The 22,337-nt window shown below is 48.0% G+C and overlaps 1 protein-coding gene across 1 annotated transcript in view; it reads left to right on the plus strand.

Annotated features, from left to right (window-relative positions):
• The window catches only part of h6pd (hexose-6-phosphate dehydrogenase (glucose 1-dehydrogenase)), a 66,936-nt gene that overhangs the window by 33,977 nt on the left and 10,622 nt on the right, over positions 1 to 22,337 (plus strand). Inside the window, exon 5 of the mRNA XM_038773568.1 lies at positions 17,594 to 17,863. Within this exon, the coding sequence (XP_038629496.1) occupies positions 17,594 to 17,863 (270 nt within the window). The remainder of the gene's footprint in view (positions 1 to 17,593; positions 17,864 to 22,337) is intronic.

Raw genomic sequence — 22,337 nt, forward strand, 5'->3', positions numbered from 1 at the left:
AGTCACTGAAAAGAGGGCAGGCAACGACCCCGAGTCTCCTCATGGGAGTTTGCAGGATCGGACATCAGGATATTCCAAAGTATTGGGCGGGATCTACCGGCCGCGTTGCGCCGGAAAAGCAGCGCGGCGCGTCACAACGTGGCCATTGGATGTCGGGAGATTCCCACTTCCGGGATCTATCCGGCTCACCGCGAGATGTCGCAATGTGGAACCCGCCCCGTTGTGGGCGGGGCCACTTCCTGGCAAATATGCATATTAGATTGAAACAGCTAGTGGTGGGATCTAACCCCCTCCTAGCCTTGGAGATCTCAGGCTGGTTCAGTGCTGGTCTCCACAAACAGGGACTAGATGGAACAACAGTCGTGGGGGTCTCCAGGGGATTGGAGGTCCCCACGTGCATGCCCTCTGGGCAGGGTGGTACCCTGGCACTGCTGGTGCCACTTGGGCACCCAGGCAATGCCAGCCTGGCACTGCAAGGTACCCAGGTGGCACTACCAGCTGGCAGGGGCATTGCCAGAATGCCAGGCAGGCACTGCCAAGATGGATACCAAGCTGGCATTTTTTGCACAGCAGTGATCAGGCCGATGAGGCCGGAGGGCACGCTGCGCGGGTTGGGGGGGGGGGAGGGGGGGGGGGAGGGGGGGTCCTGGGGACCCCCTCATAGTGTGGGGCTTGGAGGGGTGCTCAGCATCACATTGGGGCTTGAGAGATTGGGATGGTATTTACAAATAGAGGAGGGATAAATATTGGCAAGGGAGAATTTACCTGCTCATGTTCTAAATAGTGCAATGGGATCTTTTACATTGCCCAGTAACCAGACTAACCAGGTCTCGGTTTAGTGTCTCATCCGAGAGACAGCACCTCAGACATGCTGCTCTCCCGCAGCACTGCACTGGAGTGTCAGCCTTGATTTTAGAACGCTGTATCAGTGAAGCAGGGCCGAGATGAGATCAAGCTGTAACTGGCTTGCAACATGAGGCCATGTCTTAACAAGCAGGAAGCGTTTGTGTATCCTGACTTGCCAATCACCAAGCAGGCTAATTCCCCTTTAACCTAGGGATGCCGATTCCTCATCGACTCACACCGAGGATTCCATCCAGGAAATCCTGATCGATGGGCGTGATCCTCAGTTCTGAAGAATATAGAAGATAGAACATACAGTGCAGAAGGAGGCCATTCAGCCCATCGAGTCTGCACCGACCCACTTAAGCCTTTACTTCCACCCTACCCCCGTAACCCAATAACCCTTCCTAACCTTTTTGGTCACTAAAGGCAATTTATCACGGCAATCCACCTAACCTGCACGTCTTTGGATTGTGGGAGGAAACCGGAGCACCCGGAGGAAACCCACGCAGACACGGAGAGAACGTGCAGACTCCACACAGACAGTGACCCAGCGGGGAATCGAACCTGGGACCCTGGCGCTGTGAAGCCACAGTGCTATCCCCTTGTGCTACCGTGCTGCCCACAAAAGAAGACGGCCCTTCCCAGCAGCAACAACGTCAGAGCCGCATTCTGAAAAGAGCAGTCCTGCTGCTCCCACTCCTTCGCTGCCTCCCTTGAGTGCTAAGGGGAAGAAACAGAAACGAACAAACAAGAAGCTCATCTCTCATTGCGCAGATCAGCTTTTAAAAAGTTGCTGACCTGTTAGATTTGCTTTCCCAGGCTCGGACATCACTTCCTGCAGGTCAGCTGGCCAGCAAAAGCACTGTGTAGAAATGATTTCGAAAATTGCAATTATCTGTATGAAAAACTTACACTTGGTCCCCATCGCCCCGATTATGGAACCCTGTAACCAGCACCAAGACATCTGCATTACTGCCATAGATCCTCTTTGTGGTGATATGCATCACTGTAAATACACAAGGGGTTAATGTAAATACACGTAGGCATTACACAGTTAATGTAAATACACGCTAGACACTAGAGGGAGCACCAGAACATGACACACTGACATTCAACCAATAGGTCAGTAAGATAGGACACGACCAATGGGCATTCACGATACACACAGAGGTGACACTACCACAGGGCTCACAGAGGTGACACCAACCCATATAAAAGGACACAGCACACATGCTCAGCCTCTTTCCAGTGGAGACACTTAGTGAGAACACAGGGTTGATTTGAAACAAATCGCACTCACCACGTGGATTGTAGCAGACTGGTTCGTCAGTCTGAGTAGCTATAGCAGGATTAACAGGAGAGTCGAATCCAAGTAGGAGAATTGTTAACAGTTCAATAAATGTGTTAAAGGTACCTCCAAGTCTGAACCTTCCTTTGTCAGAGTGCACACCAAGGAAGCTGCTTATGCTACGTCAAGAGCAGAACAAAACACTCTTTGAAGGGGATAAATTACTTTGAGAAGCAAAGGTTTTTCTTTTGAAATAGCAAAGTATTCAGGGTTAATGCGCCAACAATTCATTTCCTGATAACTATTTGGATGAATCGCCCATCAGTTGAGTTGGTTACATTATTTGTCAATGATACAGACATTCTGCAATCTCAAGGAACTTATCTCTAACTCAGAGGCCGATCCTGAGAATACATACCACAGAATTGCCAACTCCGATGTGGTTGGTTTCTCTTGGGGTAATGAATCAAACATTGTAATCTGACGCTTTAATTCATATTGAGATTTTATTCAGTATCCCTGAGGAATATACGCTTTCTGAGAATTACTTCAACTAAACTTCTGCAAGAAGACCTGAGGCTGCATTCTGATTAACCACTTTGAATTTATACAGTATTTGTTGCATGTTTCACTTCTACACTACTGCTCAGTTTTGTGAATAAATTGTTGCGCGAATAAACGTGTTCGGTTTGTTAGATCAGGTGTCTCATGTGAGATAGTGAAATGTGACATCTTGTCCTGTATGATGAGGAGGACTGTTTTCCTGTGTGGAACTATTGCCCAGGGACACACGAGGTGAGGTTCTAGATCAAAGCCGGTGTGTGGGCTTGCTTATAGAAATTGTGTTTTTGCAGTGAGCAATGGAATAGATTGGAAATGAACCAGGGGAATGGAAGTGCCATCATTTGGAGGAAATGTTTGGCACATACAAACATATTGATGCAGGTAGCATCAATTTGCTGTTGGCATGAACTGCAGATGTAGATTTAAAGTCTTTCGCTTTTCTTGTTCCCAGAATGGATGAAGATTTGCTGATTAATTTTCCACGAAATGTCTTTCTTTGGAAACCCATTAGACAGAACCGGTTTACACCAGAAGACTATAAGACATAGGAGCAGAATTAGGCCACCCGGCCCATCGAGTCTGCTCCGCCATTCAATCATGGCTGATATTTTTCTCATCCCCATTTTCCTGCCTTCTCCCCATAACTCCTGATCCTCTTATTAATCAAGAACCTATCTATCTCTGTCTTAAAGACACTCAGTGATTTGGCCTCCACAGCCTTCTGCGGCAAAGTGTTCCATAGATTCACCACCCTCTGGCTGAAGAAATTCCTCCTCATCACTTTTTAAAGGATTGTCCCTTTAGTCTGAGATGGTGTCCTCTGGTTCTAGTTTTTCCTACAAGTGGAAACATCCTCTCCACGTCCACTCTATCCAGGCCACACAGTATCCTGTAAGTTTCAATAAGATCCCCCTCATCCTTCTAAACTCCAAAGTGTACAGACTCAGAGTCTTCAACCGTTCCTCATACGATAAATTCTAGGGATCATTCTTGTGAACCTCCTCTGGACCCTTTCCAAGGCCAGCACATCCTTCCTTGGGTACGGGGCCCAAAACTACTCACAATACTCCAAATGGGGTCAAAAGTACATTCCTGGTTTTGTATTCTAGCCCTCTCGACATGAATGCTAACATTGCATTTGCTTTCCTAACTGCCGACTGAACCTGCACGTTAACCTTAAGAGAATCGTGAACAATGACTCCCAAGTCCCTTTGTGCTTCTGATTTCCGAAGCATCGTCCCACGGTGGCACAGTGGCTAGCACTGTTGCTTCACAGCGCCAGGGCCCCAGGTTCGATTCCCGGCTTGGGTCACTGTCTGTGCGGAGTTTGCACGTTCTCCCCGTGTCTGCGTGGGTTTCCTCCGGATGCTCGGGTTTCCTCTCGCAGTCCAAAGATGTGCAGGTTAGGTGGATTGCTTAAATTGCCCTTAAGTGTTCAAAATGGTTAAGAGGGGTTACTGGGTTACGGGGATAGAGTGTAAGTGTGGGATTAAGTGGGGTGGTCTTTCCAAGGGTAGGTGCAGACTCGATGGGCCAAATGGCCTCCTTCTACATTGTAAATTCTATGTAACTGATGGCCGCAAGACCAAGACATGTCCAGTCCTCCAGTCCTCTATTCCCTTTCCTATCCTTGATGGGCACTGCTCCTCGATGGACTTTGATACGAAAGGGCCAGCTGCCGTCTGGTCTCTGTGCCAAGTATCCAATATTAATCTGTGAGCATTGCCAGTCTTTCAAATATTCAAGCTCAATCCTTTGCTCATCTAATGCCCACACTTCCAGCAGGTCTCGAGAGCTGTAACCATGCCAATTCTTCCAGCTATAAGCGCTTGTGACTCCCCCATCGTTGCCTGAACTGAGATTAGCCACCTCAGTGCATATCAGAGATTGATAGTAGGGATTTCCCAGCCTGCGTGAGTCACTGGATAAAGTCAACGAGCCCTCTGCAGAGATCTTCCACCTTGCCAGTAGAAGAAGGGTGACCCAGCCAACTTGTAATCCTGTCTTTCCATCACTGATTACTCAAACAGAGACTAAAGAAGTTGGGATACCAAGGAGCAGAGAGGAACACCAACAGGATATGTTTGGAGAGCAGGATATGATGTGGTGGGGAGATGATGGTGTAGTGGTACTAGTCCAGAAGCCCAGGTTGTAGGTCATGGGTTCAAATCTCACCATGGCAATTGGTGGTACCTAAACTCAGTCAACAAGTTGTGGAGTTTACAGCTAGTCTCGATCATGGTGACGACAAATCTATCATTGATTGTTGTAGAAACCCATCTGGTTCACAAGTGCCCTTCAGGGAATGAAATCTGCTGTCCTTACCCGGTCTGGTCTACATGTGCCTCCAGACCCCGCAGCACTTGTGGTTAATTCTTAACTTCCCCCTCAGAAATGGTCTCGCAAGCCACTCTGTTGAAGGGCAATTAAGGATGGGTCACAAATGCTGGCTTTTGCCAGGAATAGAATAAAGAAAAAAGGGACCTGTCCCAAGCACTCTGCAACAAGATGGATTATGTGATTAGCCACACCGTGACCAGATGTGACTTTGCAATCCTGATTGTAACAAGGTGACTTAAGGCCAGGAAAGCTGGGACATTACCAACCTTTTAAAGGTGAAGGCTAACCAGACGGTCAATGCTGGGGCAATAATCACCCCACATCGGCTTTTCGCAGTGTTAAACAGAGATCCAATCTTTAACAAATGTTCGCGGTGGAATTGGCCTCCGTGCTTGTAGCTTTGGGAGGTGGGTTTGGGGATGCAGGGTTGGGAATCAGCCAGAGATAGTGCTCCTCAACAGTACATAGTGAATGTACCGTTCCTGGAACCTTCAGATGGGAACTGAATCAAGCTTAGCAATAGGAACCTACTCAGATGAAAAGTCTCCCAATACTCTGGGTCTAAGGCCTCAGGGCACATGTTGATCCCTTGGGGCAATTAAGGTTTTATGTGGCTGCAGGTGGCTATGGAACTTTACCCCAATGAGAGTCAACGTCTGTGCTAAACCTTTGTATGTGAGGTATGAAGGATTACCATCAAGGTGGGTCAAGAAGGAATTGGGATACAGATCAGCCATGATATAATTGAACAACGAAATTCAAGGGGCTGAATGGTGCACTCCTGTTCCTGAGATACAAAAGATTCTTTCAAAAAGATCCAATATTGAATCCTCCATAACATTCTTGTGGAAAAGATCAAAGAAAGGGAGGGGGGAACTGAAGAAGATGCCATCCAGTTCCTGATGGTAAGTGGTTACCTTTAGATTCAGAACCGTCCTAAAACTGACAGAAAAAGATTTGTAATGAGCAGTTAGAAGGATTAGGCCATCTTTGACGTTTTAACTTGCCCAGCGCATTCCTAGTGCTGGTTATATTTTTCAGTCACGCTCAATAAGGAAGCAATAGATTTGATGTATGTCAATTGCACACAAACACACTTGGTGGATTCAATGCTCCAGTGCCCCTGGATTTTTACGAGCAGGTATGGCTTAAGAGGGTTAATGCTGATCGAGATTGGATGTCCTTACCTTGCACCATTTGTCAGAATGGGCTGCTGACCATGGGGAATACAAGTTCACCCTTAAAACGTATTGACCAAAGTTAAGACTTCACATGAACTCATCCAGGCAAGTGAATGATGTCAGCTGCTCGCCCAATCGAGTGAAGTGAACTTTACTTGACGGGCCTCCATCCTTCACTCTGTTTAGAACCCAGAAGTCTCCATCACTTTCTGTATAACCTTGTGCTCTTTCCCAACACAAACCATAATAATAGTAGCGCCAAAGATGTTTAACTTTCTGGAAAGCGTTGCCGTTACAAGAAACAATTTAACAAATTTGCTGATAACATTCAACTCTGAATCCTTGATAAAGAAATCTATTCCGGTGCAAAGTAGATTCTTTGTTCAAATGTGTCGGTGCAGGACCCCACGGCAGAGGCGTTTCTCAGTATTCAGGATGCAATAATAGATTGTGTCCTCTGATGGGCTTTCAGTGTAAAACATTTGTTGGGTGAAATATCGATTTGTGTTGAGAAATTGTTCTATAAGCAGAATCATTTCCACATGTTGCAGTTCTGTCTTTGAACTTATCATATTCTTTTTCACTGGGTTATACAGTGTTTCCTGTGAGCAGATCTATTTCATTGCTTACGATCTCCATTTCTCAGGAGGTACAACCTTGAAATTGTCCGCAAAATCCTGGCCTAACAATCGATGCGCTTGTGCGAGCTTGCCAGCTGCAGTTTACGTGGGATTACACTGTGTCATCAGTTTAGCTGGAATGGTGGAAATAGCGAAAAGCGAGGAGCGCTTTACAGAATAAAAGGTCTACAAATAAATTGTAGGATCATTGAGTTTAACAGCATAAAAGGATGCCTTTCATCCCATCCTGTCTGTGCCAGCCATCAAGCACCTGTCCTAATCTTATTTTCCAGCATTTGGACTGCAAGCCTCATGCTAAATCAATGAAATATAGTATCAGATTTTCACAGTAGGAGGCCATTTGGCCCATTGGGCATCTCAATAGTTAGCACTGTTGCTTCACAACGCCAGGGACCCGGGTTCGATTCCCGGCTTGGGCCACTGTCTGTACGGAGTCTGCACGTTCTCCCCGTGTCTGCGTGAGTTTCCTCCGGTTTCTTCCCACAAGTCCCAAAATATGTGCTTGTTAGGTGAATTGGACATTCTGGATTCTCCCTCTGTGTACCCGAACAGGCGCTGGAGTGTGGCGACAGGGGGGGGGGATTTTCACAGTAACTTCATTGCAGTGTTAGTGGAAGCCTACTCGTGACACTAATGTAGATTATTATTACTGATTGTACGCCAGCTCTCCACAAGAGCAGTCCAGCTCCCCCACAGCCGCTGCAATTATTTTCTCTTCAAGTACTTAACTAATTCCCTTTAGGTTTCTGTAATTAAATCTGTCTCCATCACCCTTTCAGGCAGTGCAATCCAGATCCTAACCACTCACTGTATAAAAAGCCTTTTCCTCACGTTCTGTAGCCAATCACCATAATCAGTGTCCCCTGGCTTCAACCCTTCCCCCAATGGGAACAGTTTCTCCCCAATCTACTCTGTCTGGACCCTTTACGATTTTGAACACCTCAATCAAATCTTCTCTTAGCTGCCTTCCCTCCAGGGAGAACTGTCCCAGCTTCTCCAATCTATTCCCAGAACAAGTCCCTCATCCCCAAGACTGTTCTCGTTAAGGTAAGAATTCAATATACAAAAAGCATTTACCATAGTGTCCACAGCAGGTGTCACAAAGAGGTTACCGTACTCTCCACACAGATCAGTGTCTGCAGGTCCTGGAGAGATATCAGTGTTGGTTTAAAACACAAAGGGCCACTCAAAGCTCGCGTGTCTCCAGCTGGCTAAGTCCTTGGTTGGAGATGGACTTGCTTTAAAATGATGTTCTCTCACTGGTGCCCTCCCTACCTCACAAATCAAGGCCCCCTCAAACTTTGATTTTCTTCGAAACCGAAGCTTTGACCATTTCAGTAGCTATTCACCTGGCTAAGATTACAGCTTCGCCCTCTCAGCTCATTTCACACAGCACCAAAAACCTTTCACACTGTTGGAGGCACTTAGACCTTGTACCTACTTAATTAACGTACAGGATCATGAAATCATCTGGAGGAATGAATCTTTCCAATGAGAAGAGCTTGAATTAAGTAAATAAGTTACCGTGTCAAGGCAGCAACACACGACAATATAACCCATAACTAGGTCAAAAGTACTCATCAGCTATGAGGCCTTTGGGATGTCCACTTGCTATGAACAAGACGTTGTACGGTATAAATACGTTCCTTAACATTAATATGAGTGCACTTGACTACATTGGGACCATATAGAAACTTAAATATATCAGTAGGGAGAAATAAAATTAATGTTTCAGGTTAATGACTTTTCTTCAGAACCCACGCAGATGAAAGGTGCCCAATCAGCTGAGTGTATCCAGCAATTCTTTTGTTTTTCTTTTCTTTTGTTACTTCAGGAAACTGGAAAACTTCAGTCAACCTCTATTACTAGCCCTCCACTAGGCTCTTAATGAGCCAAGTTATCTTCCCAGCCTGTGGGGGTGGGCGAGCTTGAACCCACATTAGCAAAAATGGCCAACGTCAGTAATAGGCTCGGAAATTGGCACTCCTGCCAGCCTTATTATTTTTGGGCCCTGTTTGCCTCCGTTCCTGATCTTGGCGGGGCTGAAAATTTCACCGTATATTTTGGTTTCCTTTTTGACTCTTGACATAACTGGCCCTTTGCTGATCAATCCTCACGTCAGCATTTTGGATGTTCAACCATCAACGACCTGACTACCACGGCCTGTTCATCATCATTATTAGGGGGCAGCAGGGTAGCATGGTGGTTAGCATAAATGCTTCACAGCTCCAGGGTCCCAGGTTCGATTCCCGGCTGGGTCACTGTCTGTGCGGAGTCTGCACATCCTCCCCCTGTGTGCGTGGGTTTCCTCCGGGTGCTCCGGTTTCCTCCCACAGTCCAAAGATGTGCGGGTTAGGTGGATTGGCCATGATAAATTGCCCGTAGTGTCCTAATAAAGTAAGGTTAAGGGGGGGGTTGTTGGGTTACGGGTATAGGGTGGATACGTGGGTTTGAGTAGGGTGATCATGGCTCGGCACAACATTGAGGGCCGAAGGGCCTGTTCTGTGCTGTACTGTTCTATGTTCTATGTTCTATCGTTATTGTCGGCTGTCCCTCAATTCGAGGATGACATCTACTCGGGATGTTGGGTTTCTGCCGTGGGACTGAGCAGGCCGAGTCTCGACCTGCAGATCTTTGGGGAGGACGTTCCATGAGGCAGTGGGATCTGGAGAGCCGGACCTTCTTCCTTTTCCTTCCCTCTCTGCCGCCGCTCTGCCTCATCATGAAGACGTCGGGACACCGAGCGCGATGCAGCTTGATGGACATTGTGAAAGATCGCTACCTAGCTCCTCCCCGGCATTAATATCAACACTGCCACGCTTTGAGGAGAGCGTCAGAGTGACTATGAAGCGTTTTCTTTATCCTCCCCTGAAACATTGGCTATTGGAGAGTTGAGAAAACAGGACCTTTGGGGGAAGATGGTTTTCTGCCTTTTGGACAGTGTCCTATCCATCAAAGTTGACTTTACAAGCCTATATTTCAATTTATTCATCCCTGGGATGTGGACCCATCCTTGATTGCCCTTGAACAGTTGATGGTGACCCACCTTCTTGAACCGCTTCTGTCCATGTGCGGTAGGTGAATCCCCAGAGCTGTGCAGGTGGGTTCCTGAATTTTGACCCAGCGACAGAAGGGACGACGATATATTTCCAAGTCAGGGTGGTGTGTCGGTTGGCGGTGGCATCTGCTGCCCTTGTCCTTCTAGGTGGTAGAGTTTGTGGGGCTCGGAAGGTGCTGTCGATGGAGCCTTCGCGAGTAACTGCATATTGTACATTGTGCGCACTGTTGCCACAGTGGGTCGGTGGGGTGAGGTGGGGCGAATGTTTACGGTGGTGGATCAAATGTTCAATACGATTTTTAAAAACTAACCACATGTTCTTGGCATTCTGTGACCTCCCACTGTGTTATGTGAACCTCTACTGTTCCATTTTGTATAATCCATCTCCCCTCGTAATTGTTATTTTTTTTACCTCAGTTCAACAACTTTTTTTGACCTTTTCTTAATGTGGAAACTCGGGTCCTCATCAGTGCCTGCTTGGCAAACAGACTGCCTTGTGATTAATAGTGCTAATATGCTCAATTTGTGATTGTTACCCACACTGCCCCTTTTTAGGCATTTAGCTGCTGTTGTATAAAGAGTCAAAGGTTCTGCTATTTTTCACAAACACCTTTAATTTACTTCAACAGACTCTGCACAAAACTCTGTCTTCACATCAGCTGACACAAAGTCCACCTGAAGCCCCTTTGCATATCAGTGTCAATTATTGGATACTTAACATAAATGAGACAACTAATTGGAATGTCTCTTAACCCATTACTTAACACACTGGGCACAATTCTCCCAAAGGGAGACAAACAGCCGACGCCGGAGTGAAACCGGAGTGTTTCACTCCGGCGTTGGAGGCCGTTCCTCGCCCCCTATTCTCCCCACCCTTGCGTCAAAACGGCACGCCGGGAATGAGGCGGCCAGCGGCGCCTAAGTGATGTCAGCCGCGCATGCGCAGGTTGGCCAGCGCCAACCCGCGCATGCGTGGTTGCCATCTTCCCCTCCGCGGCACCGCAAGACATGGCGGCTTGATCTTGCGGGGCGGCGGAGAGAAAAGAGGGCATCTTTTAGAGACGCCGGCCCGACGATCGGTGGGCACTGATCGCGGGCCAGACATCTGCTGAGCATGCCCGTGGTGCTCGATCCTCCCTCCGCCCCCCACAGGCCCCACACCCACCTGTCGCGCGCTGTTCACGCCGGCAGCGACCAGGTGTGGTTGACGCCGGTGTGAACCGGTCAGGTTCAGCAGGCCGCTCAGCCCATCCGGGCCGCAGAATCGCCGGTCGCCGTGAGAAACGGCGAGCGGCGATTCTCCGAGCGGCCTGTCGAAAAATGCGACATGCCATTTTGGGGGGGGGGGGGTGGGAGAATTGCGGGGGTTGTCAGGGCGCCGTGGCGTGATTCGCTTGGCCCTCCCGTGATTCTCCCACCCGGCGTGGGGTGCGGAGAATTGCGCCCACTGTGTTTTGGCTGTTATAAACCTTAATTAGGATGTAATTCCTTTTATTCATTTACGGGATGTGAACGTTGCTGGCTAGGCCAACATTTATTGCCTTTCAGAAGGTGGTGGTGAGCTGCCTTCTTGTTAGGGAGGGCGTTCCAGGATTTTGCCCCAGCAACAGTGAAGGAACGGAGATATATTTCCAAGTCGGATGGTGAGTAACTTGGAGGGGAACCTCCAGGTGGTGGGGTTCCCAGGTATCTGCTGCTCTTGTCCTTCTAGATGGTAGTGGTTGTGGGTTTGGAAGGTGCTGCCTAAGGAACCTTGGTGAGTTACTGCAGTGCATCTTGTAGATCAGTGTTCTTCAAACTTTTTTTCCAGAGACCCATCTTTACCAACCGGCCAACCTTCGCGACGCCCGCCGGCCGGCCTTCGCAACCCATGCCAGTCGACCTTCAAGACCCATGCCGGCCGACCTTCGCGACCCATGCCTGCTGACCTGAGCGACCCACCATTTTCTCTTACCTTGTTTGCTGTTGACAAAAATGGAGGAAATGGCTTTGGGTCCCTTTGGCCCTCGTACTCGCTCCTCCAATGGAACCTGTTGGATGAAGGTGAAGCCTTCCGGTGCATGGTAGCACAGTGGCTAGCACTGTGACTTCACAGCGCCAGGGTCCCAGTTTTGATTCCCCGCTGGGTTACTGTCTGTGCGGAGTCTGCACGTTATCCCCATGTCTGCGTGGGTTTCCTCCGGGTGCTCCGGTTTCCTCCCACAGTCCAAAGACATGCAGGTTAGGTGGATTGGCCATGATAAATTGCCCTTAGTGTCCAAAAAGGTTAGATGGGGTTATTGGGTTACAGGGATAGGGTGGAAGTGAGGGCTTAAGTGGGTCGGTGCAGACTCGATGGGCTGAATGGCCTCCTTCTGCACTGTATGTTCTATGTTCTATGTTCAGTATGGAGTCTCCATCTGTCCAAAGTTCTGCATTTTTCTCTGGTAAAATGTTTTTTTAAAAAACCCTTCCCGAACTTGTAAAAAAATGAAAAAAAGAAAAATTAAATGAATAAAATGAATAATCCCTCCCCCGAAATTGTAAAACAAAAAGGTGAGACCGTTTTTTTAAAAAAGCAGCCGCGCTGTGCATGCTTGCCTGATCATCAGCGCGCATAGTTTGGTGCATGCTCACCGATGATCTGATACGCATGTGCAGTGCAGCCGATTTGTTTTTACATGTTCCTGGCCATTTTGAAGGCCGCTTGCAGCCGGCGTTATTAACAGCCGGCTGCTGCGGCTGTTTCGCGCAGATTTGCTCGATCGGGAGCGCCTCCCCTGTCCTTCTTTGAATAATGCCGTGTAATCTGTTGTGTCCACGCCAGCAGGCAGTTGGGACCTTGGTTCAATGACTTATCTGAAGGAGGCACACCTTTGACACTACCCCACAGACGTGTCAGTGCAGCGTATCCACTCTAACTTCTGTAGTGGGGCCAAGCATAGAACCTTCTGGCTGAGAGGCGAGAATGTTATCTCTAAGCAAGGCCGACACCTCAATAGCTGGTTGAAGATCAGCTCACAGCCAGGACTGACATTGACACTTCCAGTTCTACAATCCTCCCAACAGCAAGGAAAATGCATCACTCGATCACTATATTTCTCCCCCTGCCCCATCCCACCAATAAATTATTTGGTTGGTCTATTCCAATAAGTGAACACTTCCTCTACGTCCTTCAAAGGTTAATGGCTTTGACCTTAACTCAATAAATATTCTCACATAAGTATCCTGTTACTAAATTAATCATTTTATAAATAATCCTGTATCACTAAGCACCAATAAATTGCTTGAATCATACCTTCGGAATGCTAATCAAACGCAATCTATTATCATGAATTATTTGATCTGATCCTCCTCAGAAAATTAGCACTATAAATATTCCCCTAATAAATTACTAAATTACAATAATCTTCCTGGCATTCGGAAGACGAGGATAAACTGGGACAATTTCAAATTCTCATCAAGAAAATAAATCTCTGAGGGGATCTCTGGGTTGGAGCTGAAAGCCAAGAATTATAAATTGGATCCCTTGCAAATGCTTCCTTTCTGAACCCCAGGCTGTTTGTCCGAAACTAACTACTTGTGGTACAGTTTACAATATAACTGTAATGTCGGTGTCAAAGAAAGATTGCATTTTTCTAGCACTTGCATGAGCTCATGACATCCCAAAGTGTCTTGCAGCCAGTGTAGTCCTTTTTTGACGTGTCGTCACTGTCAACGTAGAAAACACAGTCATCAATTTACACAGAGCAAACGCCCACACACAACGATGTGACGTCAACCATGAGGTCTGTATCTTTTAGTGGTGCTGATTGAGGGATACATATTGGACAGCACACCAGGGAGGAATCGCCTGCCCTTGATTGAAACAGTGCCATGGGATCGCTAGCATCCACTTAGAAAGGGCAGAGAGGTTTGACACCTTGTCGAAAAGATGGTGCCTCCAACAGTTCAGCACTGGCACTGGAGTATCAGCCGGGATTTTCGTGTGCAACTCTCTGAAGCAAAGGAGTGTGGCGGTTCGTGGATGTTACTCTTAACAGTGTAAATGCAATCTGAATCTGGAGTCAAGACTTACGAGTCACTCTCAGAACCGCTCTTTAGGCCTTGCACAGTCCACTTTGTGTGAAGCAGAATCCAGGCACTTTGCAGTGTGTGTGTATTCTCACGTTCCTTATTGTTGCAATTTGGCAGGTGTCGAGTTCCCTTTCTCGTTATTCTAAGACATCGTTTCCTTTACGGTAATGAGTAACCCTATAGTCTGATGTGGCCAACAGAAGATTATGCGTTTAAGTCCCACTCCAGGCCATGAACACATATAATCAAGGCTGACACTCCAGTGTAATAGCGAGGGAGTGCCGCACTGTAGAAGGTGTTGTATTTTGGTTGAGCCAGGCTTTGTCTGTCCTCTTGGGTGAATGCCAACGATCCATGGACCCCTTTGAAGAAGTGCCTTGGTCAATGTTTATCCCTTTATGAGTATCACAGAAAGAATGAGCCGCTCATTGTCATATTGCTGTTCGTGGGAACTTTTCTGTGCACACATTGGCTGTCACGTTTCCTACATTGCAACAGTGACTATGTTTTAAAAGTGACGATAATGTGATTGGAGGATCTTGCAGTTGGGAATTATACCATCAAAATGCAAGTCTTCTTCATGCAGTTGGTTTCCTCGGCATTGGTATATTATCGGGAGTGTCAACAATACAGAGAGAGAAACCCAAACAGCTCCAGTTAGCTGCCCTCCTGCAATGTAAAACTGTGTTAATTCAGTGAAAGGTGACGGGGGAAATCCTCCCGATCAAACTATCGTAGCTTCCAGGCAGGCATCTCTTTAGCTATAAATTTACATTGCAAACGAAGAATAATTTGTTTTTGTTCCCTGAGCTTCCTTGAGGAGGCTGGTTCAGCTCAGTGGGCTAGACAGCTGGTTTCTGATGCAGAGCAAGACCAGCAGCGCAGGTTCAATCCCCGTACCAGCTGAGGTTATTCAGGAATGCCCCGCCTTCTCAACCTTGCCCCTCGCTTGAGGTGCGGTGTCCCTCAGGTTAAACCACCACCGGTCAACTCTTTCCCCCCTCAAAGGGGAAAGCAGCCTACGGTCATCTGGGACAATGGTGACTTTACCTTTACCTTACCTGTGCTTATAAGATGACTATCTACGAAAGAGAATAAAAGTTAGCAATTAAATTGATAAAAGGCATTCTGTACAAGCATCTTGAGGATACGATTACACAAGTATGACTACACAAGTGAACCTGGGATGGGCGGTGTTATTTTGGAGTTAGGGTTAGGGTGGCACAGTGGTTAGCACTGTTATTTCACAGCGCTGTGTACCCAAGCAGACGCCGGAATGTGGCGACTAGGGGATTTTCACAGTAACTTCATTGCAGTGCTAATGTAAGCCTACTCGTGACATTAATAAAGATTATTATTATTATTTTATGAGGAAAGGTTGGACAGGCTGAGCCTGTATCCATTGGCATTTAGAAGATTGAGAGGGGATCTTATTGAAGGTACAAGATCCTGAGGTTCTTGACAGGGTGGATGCTGAAAGGATGTTCCCCCTTGTGGGAGAGACTAGAACTAGGCGACACAATTTAAAAATAAGGGGTCTTCCATTTAAGACCGAGATGAGGAGAAAGTTTAGCTTTCAGAGGGTCATGAATCTTTGGAACTCTCTTTGCCAGAGAGTAGTGGAGGCAGGGTCAACGAGTGTTCTCAAGGCTGAGGTAATAGATTTTTGACCAACAGGAGGGTCAAAGGTTATCGGGGATAGGCGGAATGTGGCCACAATCGGATCAACCATGATTGTATTGAGCAGCAGAGCTGCCTTTCCTGATTCGTATTTTGTATTGTAAAATGGAAACTTTATTCCATTAACGTTGCAAGAACATTCAGGGTTGAATAGCCAAGCACATGTTTTTTGAATAGTTCTTAGAAAAGTGCTATCTTGGAAATGGTTGATTAGGTTCACTGAATTAAGACAGAAAATGCTGGATCAACAGCATCTGGAGAGAGTGCAAGAGAGTTAATATTTCTAGTCCTTTCATCTGAACTGGGTAAAGTTAGAAACGTAAGAGGTTTTGAACAAGCGAGAGGAGGTGGAGTGGAAGGTTAGGAGAGGGAGGCACGGTAGCACAGTGGTTAGCACAGCTGCCTCACAGCGCGGAGGCCTGGGTTCGATTCCCGGCTTGAGTCACTGTCTGTGCGGAGTCTACACGTCCCCCCCCCGTGCGTGCGTGGGTTTCGTCCGGAAGCTCTGGGTTCCTCCCACAGTCCAAAGACGCAGTTTTAAACAACATGAGGTTTCATGGCCAAAGGGAGTGATAATGGGACCAGTGAAGATGCGCCTAGAGGGGGTGTGAATGGAAAACCGTTGAACAGCTGCCATTCAAAATCAGAAAAAAAAGAGAAAATAGCTAAACCAACAAAAAAAAGGAAATAAAGAGTGGGGTTAATTGTCTAACAACTGAGAATCCGAACTGAACTTGTCACTTGTCAGCTCACACTGAAATGTTGCCTCCAGATGGTGCTATATTCTAACGCTAGTGTTCAGCACATCTTGTACTTCATGGACTAGATGGAAATAATGACGGTGAGCCAGAAAGGTTCTCTCTCAGCTCTCTCCCCTATCTCCTAAAAACAGTTTTCTTCAATAGAATGTAGTTCCTATAGACGAAAGGGAAAATGCTGGAAAATCTCAGCAAGTCTGGCAGCATCTGTAGGGAGAGAAAGGAGCTAACATTTTGAGTCCGATGACTCTTTGTCAAAGAGTTCCTATAGAACTATTCCCAAATCATAATTTTCTGTCTGTGAACCTAGGTTAATAGTTATTCAGCTGTGGAAGACGTCACAATAGAACCCTATCTTGTTTTCAGCCTGCACTACCATGTTGGACTGTTTTGGCCCCCGTTTTTGACCCTCGGCCTTTTTGTTCCTTTCGTTGGGGCATAAGTCAGATTGATGTCCCTCACAGCTCCAGGGATCCAGGTCCAATTCCGGCCTTGGGTGACTGACTGTGTGAGGTTGGCACGTTCTCCCCGTGTCTGCGTGGGTTTCCTCCAAGTGCTCCGGTTTCCTCCCACAATCCAAAGATTTGCAGGTTAGCTGGATTGCCCCTTGTGCAGGCTAAGTTAAGGGGTTATTGGGATAGGGTGGTGGCGTGAGCTTGAGTGGAGTACTCTTTCAGGGGGTTGGTGCTGACTCAATGGGCTGAATGGCCGCCTTCTACATCATAACATGGAACGCCCTGCCTGCAGCAGTAGTAGACTCGCCAACTTTAAGGGCATTTAAGTGGTCGCTGGATAGACACATGGATGAAAATGGAATAGTGTAGGTCAGATAGGCTTCAGATGGTTTCACAGGTCGGCGCAACATTGAGGGCCGAAGGGCCCGTACTGCGCTGTAATGGTCTATGTTCTATAACAATTTGTGATTCTGTGAAGAGGTGTGGGACATAATTGCGTTGCTCCTTCAAGGAGGCAGCTACAGAAACGATGGGCTCAAATGGTCTCCTTCTCTGAATCAAAGTGAGCTGTCGTGATACAGACTCTGCTGCCGACCGACAGATTCCAAAGCAGCAAATCTCAAACGCCCTGAAGCCCTCTGGCTGTTAAAATGTGGAGCATTTTAATTTGAAATCGCAGCTGTCTAATTCAGGGTCATTAATGTCTGACGTTGCTGCCTCCTACAGGTCGGACGAGCTTTTATGAGGAGTACGGTGTCATTTGTGACGTTATTCAGAACCACCTGACGGAAATTCTGACTTTTGTCGCCATGGAGACGCCAGTGAACATCAGCGACTCCGAAGAGATTCACAGGAACAAAATGAAGGTGTATGCCAGCTTGGAAAAGGTCGACGGGAGGAGCGCAGTCACTGGCCAGTATCAAGCGTACAATTCTGAGGTCAGACATGAGCTCCAGAAGCCAGCTGATTTCACAAGTAACGTTCCAACCTTTGCTGGTAAGTGTATTATTCACTCACCCCTGAACCTCCCCCTACCTCACTGACTAACACAGCATACTGTGGGATGTATCACCTCTCTTGCTGTTTACTTTGTTACGTTGCTGGTCTTACGGGTACAGGGTCACCCACTCTCCAGATATAGTTTTCCCAACTTGCTGTAACACTGACGATGGTGATGCAGGACAAACACAGGTCAGGGTTAACAACAACAACAACTTGCATTTATATTGTGCCTTCCTCTACCAAAAACGAAAACGTCCCTAGTCTCTTCACAGAGGCTTTGACAGATTAAAAAGTAACAGTAATGGTGAAACTATTAGAGCAGGTGGCCAAAGCTTTGTTAAAGAGCCAGGCCCTTCAATCTGAAGGAGTCTTTCTATGATCCCCATAAACCTCCTCATTTCCCACAGCTCTGAAAATGCTTCCAATTCAAGCACATAACCACTTTGCTCTTGAAAGTTACTATAGAATCTGAGTATCTCCCAGGGCATTCCAGATCTTAACAACTTACTGTGTTCAAAAATAATTCTCATCCAGTCCCACGGTTCCCCAGGCAATTCTCGTCAATTGGTGTCGTCCCCCCCCCCCCCCCCCCCCCCCAATCGCACACAACAACAATTTTTTGCAAAGTAACAAGTATTTTTAATGCCCACCCCCCACCCCCCGAAAACAAAAACTCCAGCCTGGAATGTTTGGCGCACTCATGTTGTGACATCCCCGGAAAATGACGTGCTGCTATTGGGTTTGGAGTTGCCAGTGTCTTCTCCTACTTGGGCAGTTCCTCGGTGTCGAGGATGACTTGCTTCCACTCTGGGGAGGTGGGTTCTGCGGCGGCTGTATAGTCCCATCCTGGATCCATAGACTCTGCCACAGGTTTGGCAGGTGGTGTTTGATGAGGTGGGTGGGTGGGTCGCTCTGGATTCTGCCCTCTCCCTCTGCCGTTTACGCTTGGCCTCCGCGTGCTCCGCCCTACGCGCCCGAGGTGTCTGGCGCCTACGCGGATACGTCTTCTCCAGTTTGTGCGTTCGAAGGCAAGCAATTCCCACGTGTCGGTGGGGATGTTTCATTTATTTAGGGGGGCCCCTCAGGGTGTCCTGGTGCCATTTCCTCTGCCCTCCCAGTGATTGCTTAAAGGGAACCAGTAAACCCAGAATGAAGTGATTCAGCCTCCAATGCCATGGATGGAGCACCTTAATTTCTACTGAGCTATAGAGTTAATGAGATGGTCAACACACTCACTTTAAATTTCTATCTGCGTAATGTTTTTCAAAGTAACACACTGAGTCAATTAAACCCCACGGTGACCTCCATGAAGTAGCCCTGTCAGAGACAGTGATGGAACATCTCTCTGCGTGCCCTCTTACGGCAGTGTTGATACTGATCTCCAGGAAGTGAAGGTATCAGGTCGGTTCCTGTGCAGGCTGCTGCAGCTGGCTAGAATGGGTATCTGCGTAAGGCAGAACCATGGGGAGCTGGCTGAATCATGACTTCACTTCAAATGGATCCAGATAAAGGAGGGAGATATTTCTTCCCAGCCGTTCTACATAAGCATTTCTGAAGCCAAATTGCTTCTGCGTGAGCTCACCAGTGACTGTGAGAGTGAAGTAAACGCTGGAACATTGAGACACTGCTCTGGGCCAGGTTGTATTGACATGCGCTAACCAGTAATCAGACCTCTATGTAGGTTAACGACATCTGGGATGGACTATTTGATCAAATGATAATGTCACAAAAACAGAACACTGCTATTGAGGAACAAAGAACAAAGAAGTACAGCACAGGAACAGGCCCTTTGGCTCTCTAACCTATGCTGACCGTGCAGGCCATCTAACCTAAAGTCTTTGTCACTCTGGGGCCCATATCCCACTATTCCCATCCCATACATGTATAAGATAATCTTTTTTTTATTGTCACAAGTAGGCTTACATTAATGAAGTTGCTGTGAAAATCCCCAAGCCATCGCGTTCCAGCATCTGTTCGGGTACACTGAGGGAGAATTGAGAAAGTCCAATTCACCTAACAAGCGCGTCTTTTGGAACTTGTGGGAGGAAACCGGAGCACCCGGAGAAAACCCACGCAGACCCAGGGAGAGCATACAGACTCTGCACAGACAGTGACTCAAGTGGGAATCGAACCCAGGACCCTGGCACCCTGAAGCAACAATGCTAACCACTGTGCTACTGTGCCTTAAATGTCACTATCATACCTGCATCCACCACCTTCTCCGGCAGCGAGTTCCAGGGCACTCACTATCCTCTGTGTAAAAATCTTCCCTCGTACACCTCTAAACTTTGCCCCTCGCGCCTTAAACCTAGGTTCCCCTAGTAATTGGCTCATACACCCTCGGAAAAAGCGTCTGAATATCCACTCTGCCCATGCCCCTCATAATTTTGTAGACTTCTACCAGGTCGCCTCTCAACACCTTCGTTCCAGTGAGAACACAGAGTTTATTCAACCTCTCCTCGAAGCTAATGCCCTCCATACCAGGCAACATCCTGGCAAACCTTTTCTGCACCCTCTCTCCAATGCCTCCACATCCTTCTGGTAGTGTGGCGACCAGAATTGAACACTATGTACCAAGTGTGGCCTAACAAGGTTCTATACAGCTGCAGCATGACTTGCCAAATTTTATACTCTAGGAAGAACGCCTTTTTTGGGGGGGGGGGGGGGGGGGTACCGAATTGCAAATGTACCATTTTATCTGGAAATGACTCCACTAGTTTGTGAAGCAGTCAGTGGATGGACGCCTTCTGCAGCAGGGATTAGCTCAAATGGACAAGGTAATCGGAGGCGGATGATGTCAGCATTCTCTGGCCGAACGGCAGGCCGCTTGGCCCATCCGTGAAAAACGGCGAACAACGATTCTTCTGAGCCGGGGGGGGGGGGGGGGGGGGGGGGGGGGGGGGGGAATGGCGGGGGGCGTGAATTTTGTCGGGGGGCCCTCCCGCGATTCTCCCACGCCGCGTGGGGAGCGGAGAATCGCGCCCCTGGACTATAAATCTTGTCTCAATGGTGACCATGGATTGTTGTAAAAACCCACCTAGTTCACGAATGCCCTTTAGGGGAGGAAATTTGCCACCCTTACCGGGTCTGGCCTACACGTGAGTCCAGAACCACAGCGATGTGGTTGACTCTTAGCTGCCCCCTGAAATGGGTTTAAGGCTGAATGGCCTGTTGGCATGCAGTAACAGTCCCCGAGTCTGTTTTCCCCTTTGAGGGGGAGTGCTGACTGGTGGTGATTTAACCTGAGGGGCAAGGTTGACCAGGCAGGGCCTTCGTGAATAACCTCAGAACTGAACCCTCGCTGTGGGCGCCGCTCAGCATCACGGGCCAGCTGTCCAGCCAACTAATTCACGCAATGCATTAGGCTCATTTGTGTTGTGTCAATCACCACCCTCTTCCCTTTGATCATCTGTCATTAAGACAGTGTGAGTGCTCTTCAAACTCTGCATGCTTGTCGATTAAAATGCATCAGTGTCATGAGCAATATACATAAAAGCATCCCAGTGCTCAAACCATTGTGCAGTGTGCTTCCTTGGTTGGAATGTGGAAGTCTTTGGCATACCATAGAAACCCTACAGTGCAGAAGGAGGCCATTCGACCCATCGAGTCTGCACCGGCCCTCCGAAAGAGCACCTCACCTAGACTCACTCCTGTCCCTGTAACTGCACCTGCACGTTTATGGAAACTGAGGGACAAGTTAGTATAGACAATCCACCTAATCTGCACATCTTTGGACTGTGGGAGGAAACCGGAGCACCCGGAGGAAACCCACGCACACACGGGGAGAAAGTGCAGACTCCACACAGACAGTCACCCGAGGCGGGAAGTGAACCGGGGACCCTGGTGCTGTGAGGTAACAGTGCTAACCACTGTGATACCCGACCACCCCTCTTTTCGAAGCAGAGTCCATGAATTATTTTAAAAGGGCATGAGCACTTTTCTTGAAAAAAATGGAATATTTAAGGGTGTGATTAGCAGACAGGACAGTCGGCTTGGATGGCGTAGCTCACAGATGAGGTTTGATGAACTCAATGGCTCGGTCCTGTGTTTTGACATTCTACAGTTCTGAGGAAGGGCCTTTAGCATAAGGATGAGTCTCGGTGTCGTGCTGGGGTAGGGCCTTGTGCCTCTCCCTGTGATCAGACTCACTACTGGGAGCAGTCAGCAAATTCTGCTACCATGGATCAATGGTGACAGAGAGCTTGGGTGGGATTCTCCGACCCCCCCCCCCCGCCGTGTCGGAGAATCGCCGTGAGGTGGCGTGAATCCCGCCCCCGCCGGCCGCCGAATTCTCCGGCACCGGAGATTCGCGGGGTGGAAATTGCGCCACGCCGGTCGGCGGCTTCTCACAGCGCCCCCCCCCCCCCAACCCGGCGATTCTCCGACCCGCGATGGGCCGAAGTCCCGCCCATTGTTTGCCAGTTCCGCCGGCGTAAGTTAGACGAGGTCCCTTACGGGCGGGAACTGG

Source organism: Scyliorhinus canicula, chromosome 16 (genome assembly GCF_902713615.1).
Source record: "Scyliorhinus canicula chromosome 16, sScyCan1.1, whole genome shotgun sequence".
Classification (NCBI taxonomy): domain Eukaryota; kingdom Metazoa; phylum Chordata; class Chondrichthyes; order Carcharhiniformes; family Scyliorhinidae; genus Scyliorhinus; species Scyliorhinus canicula.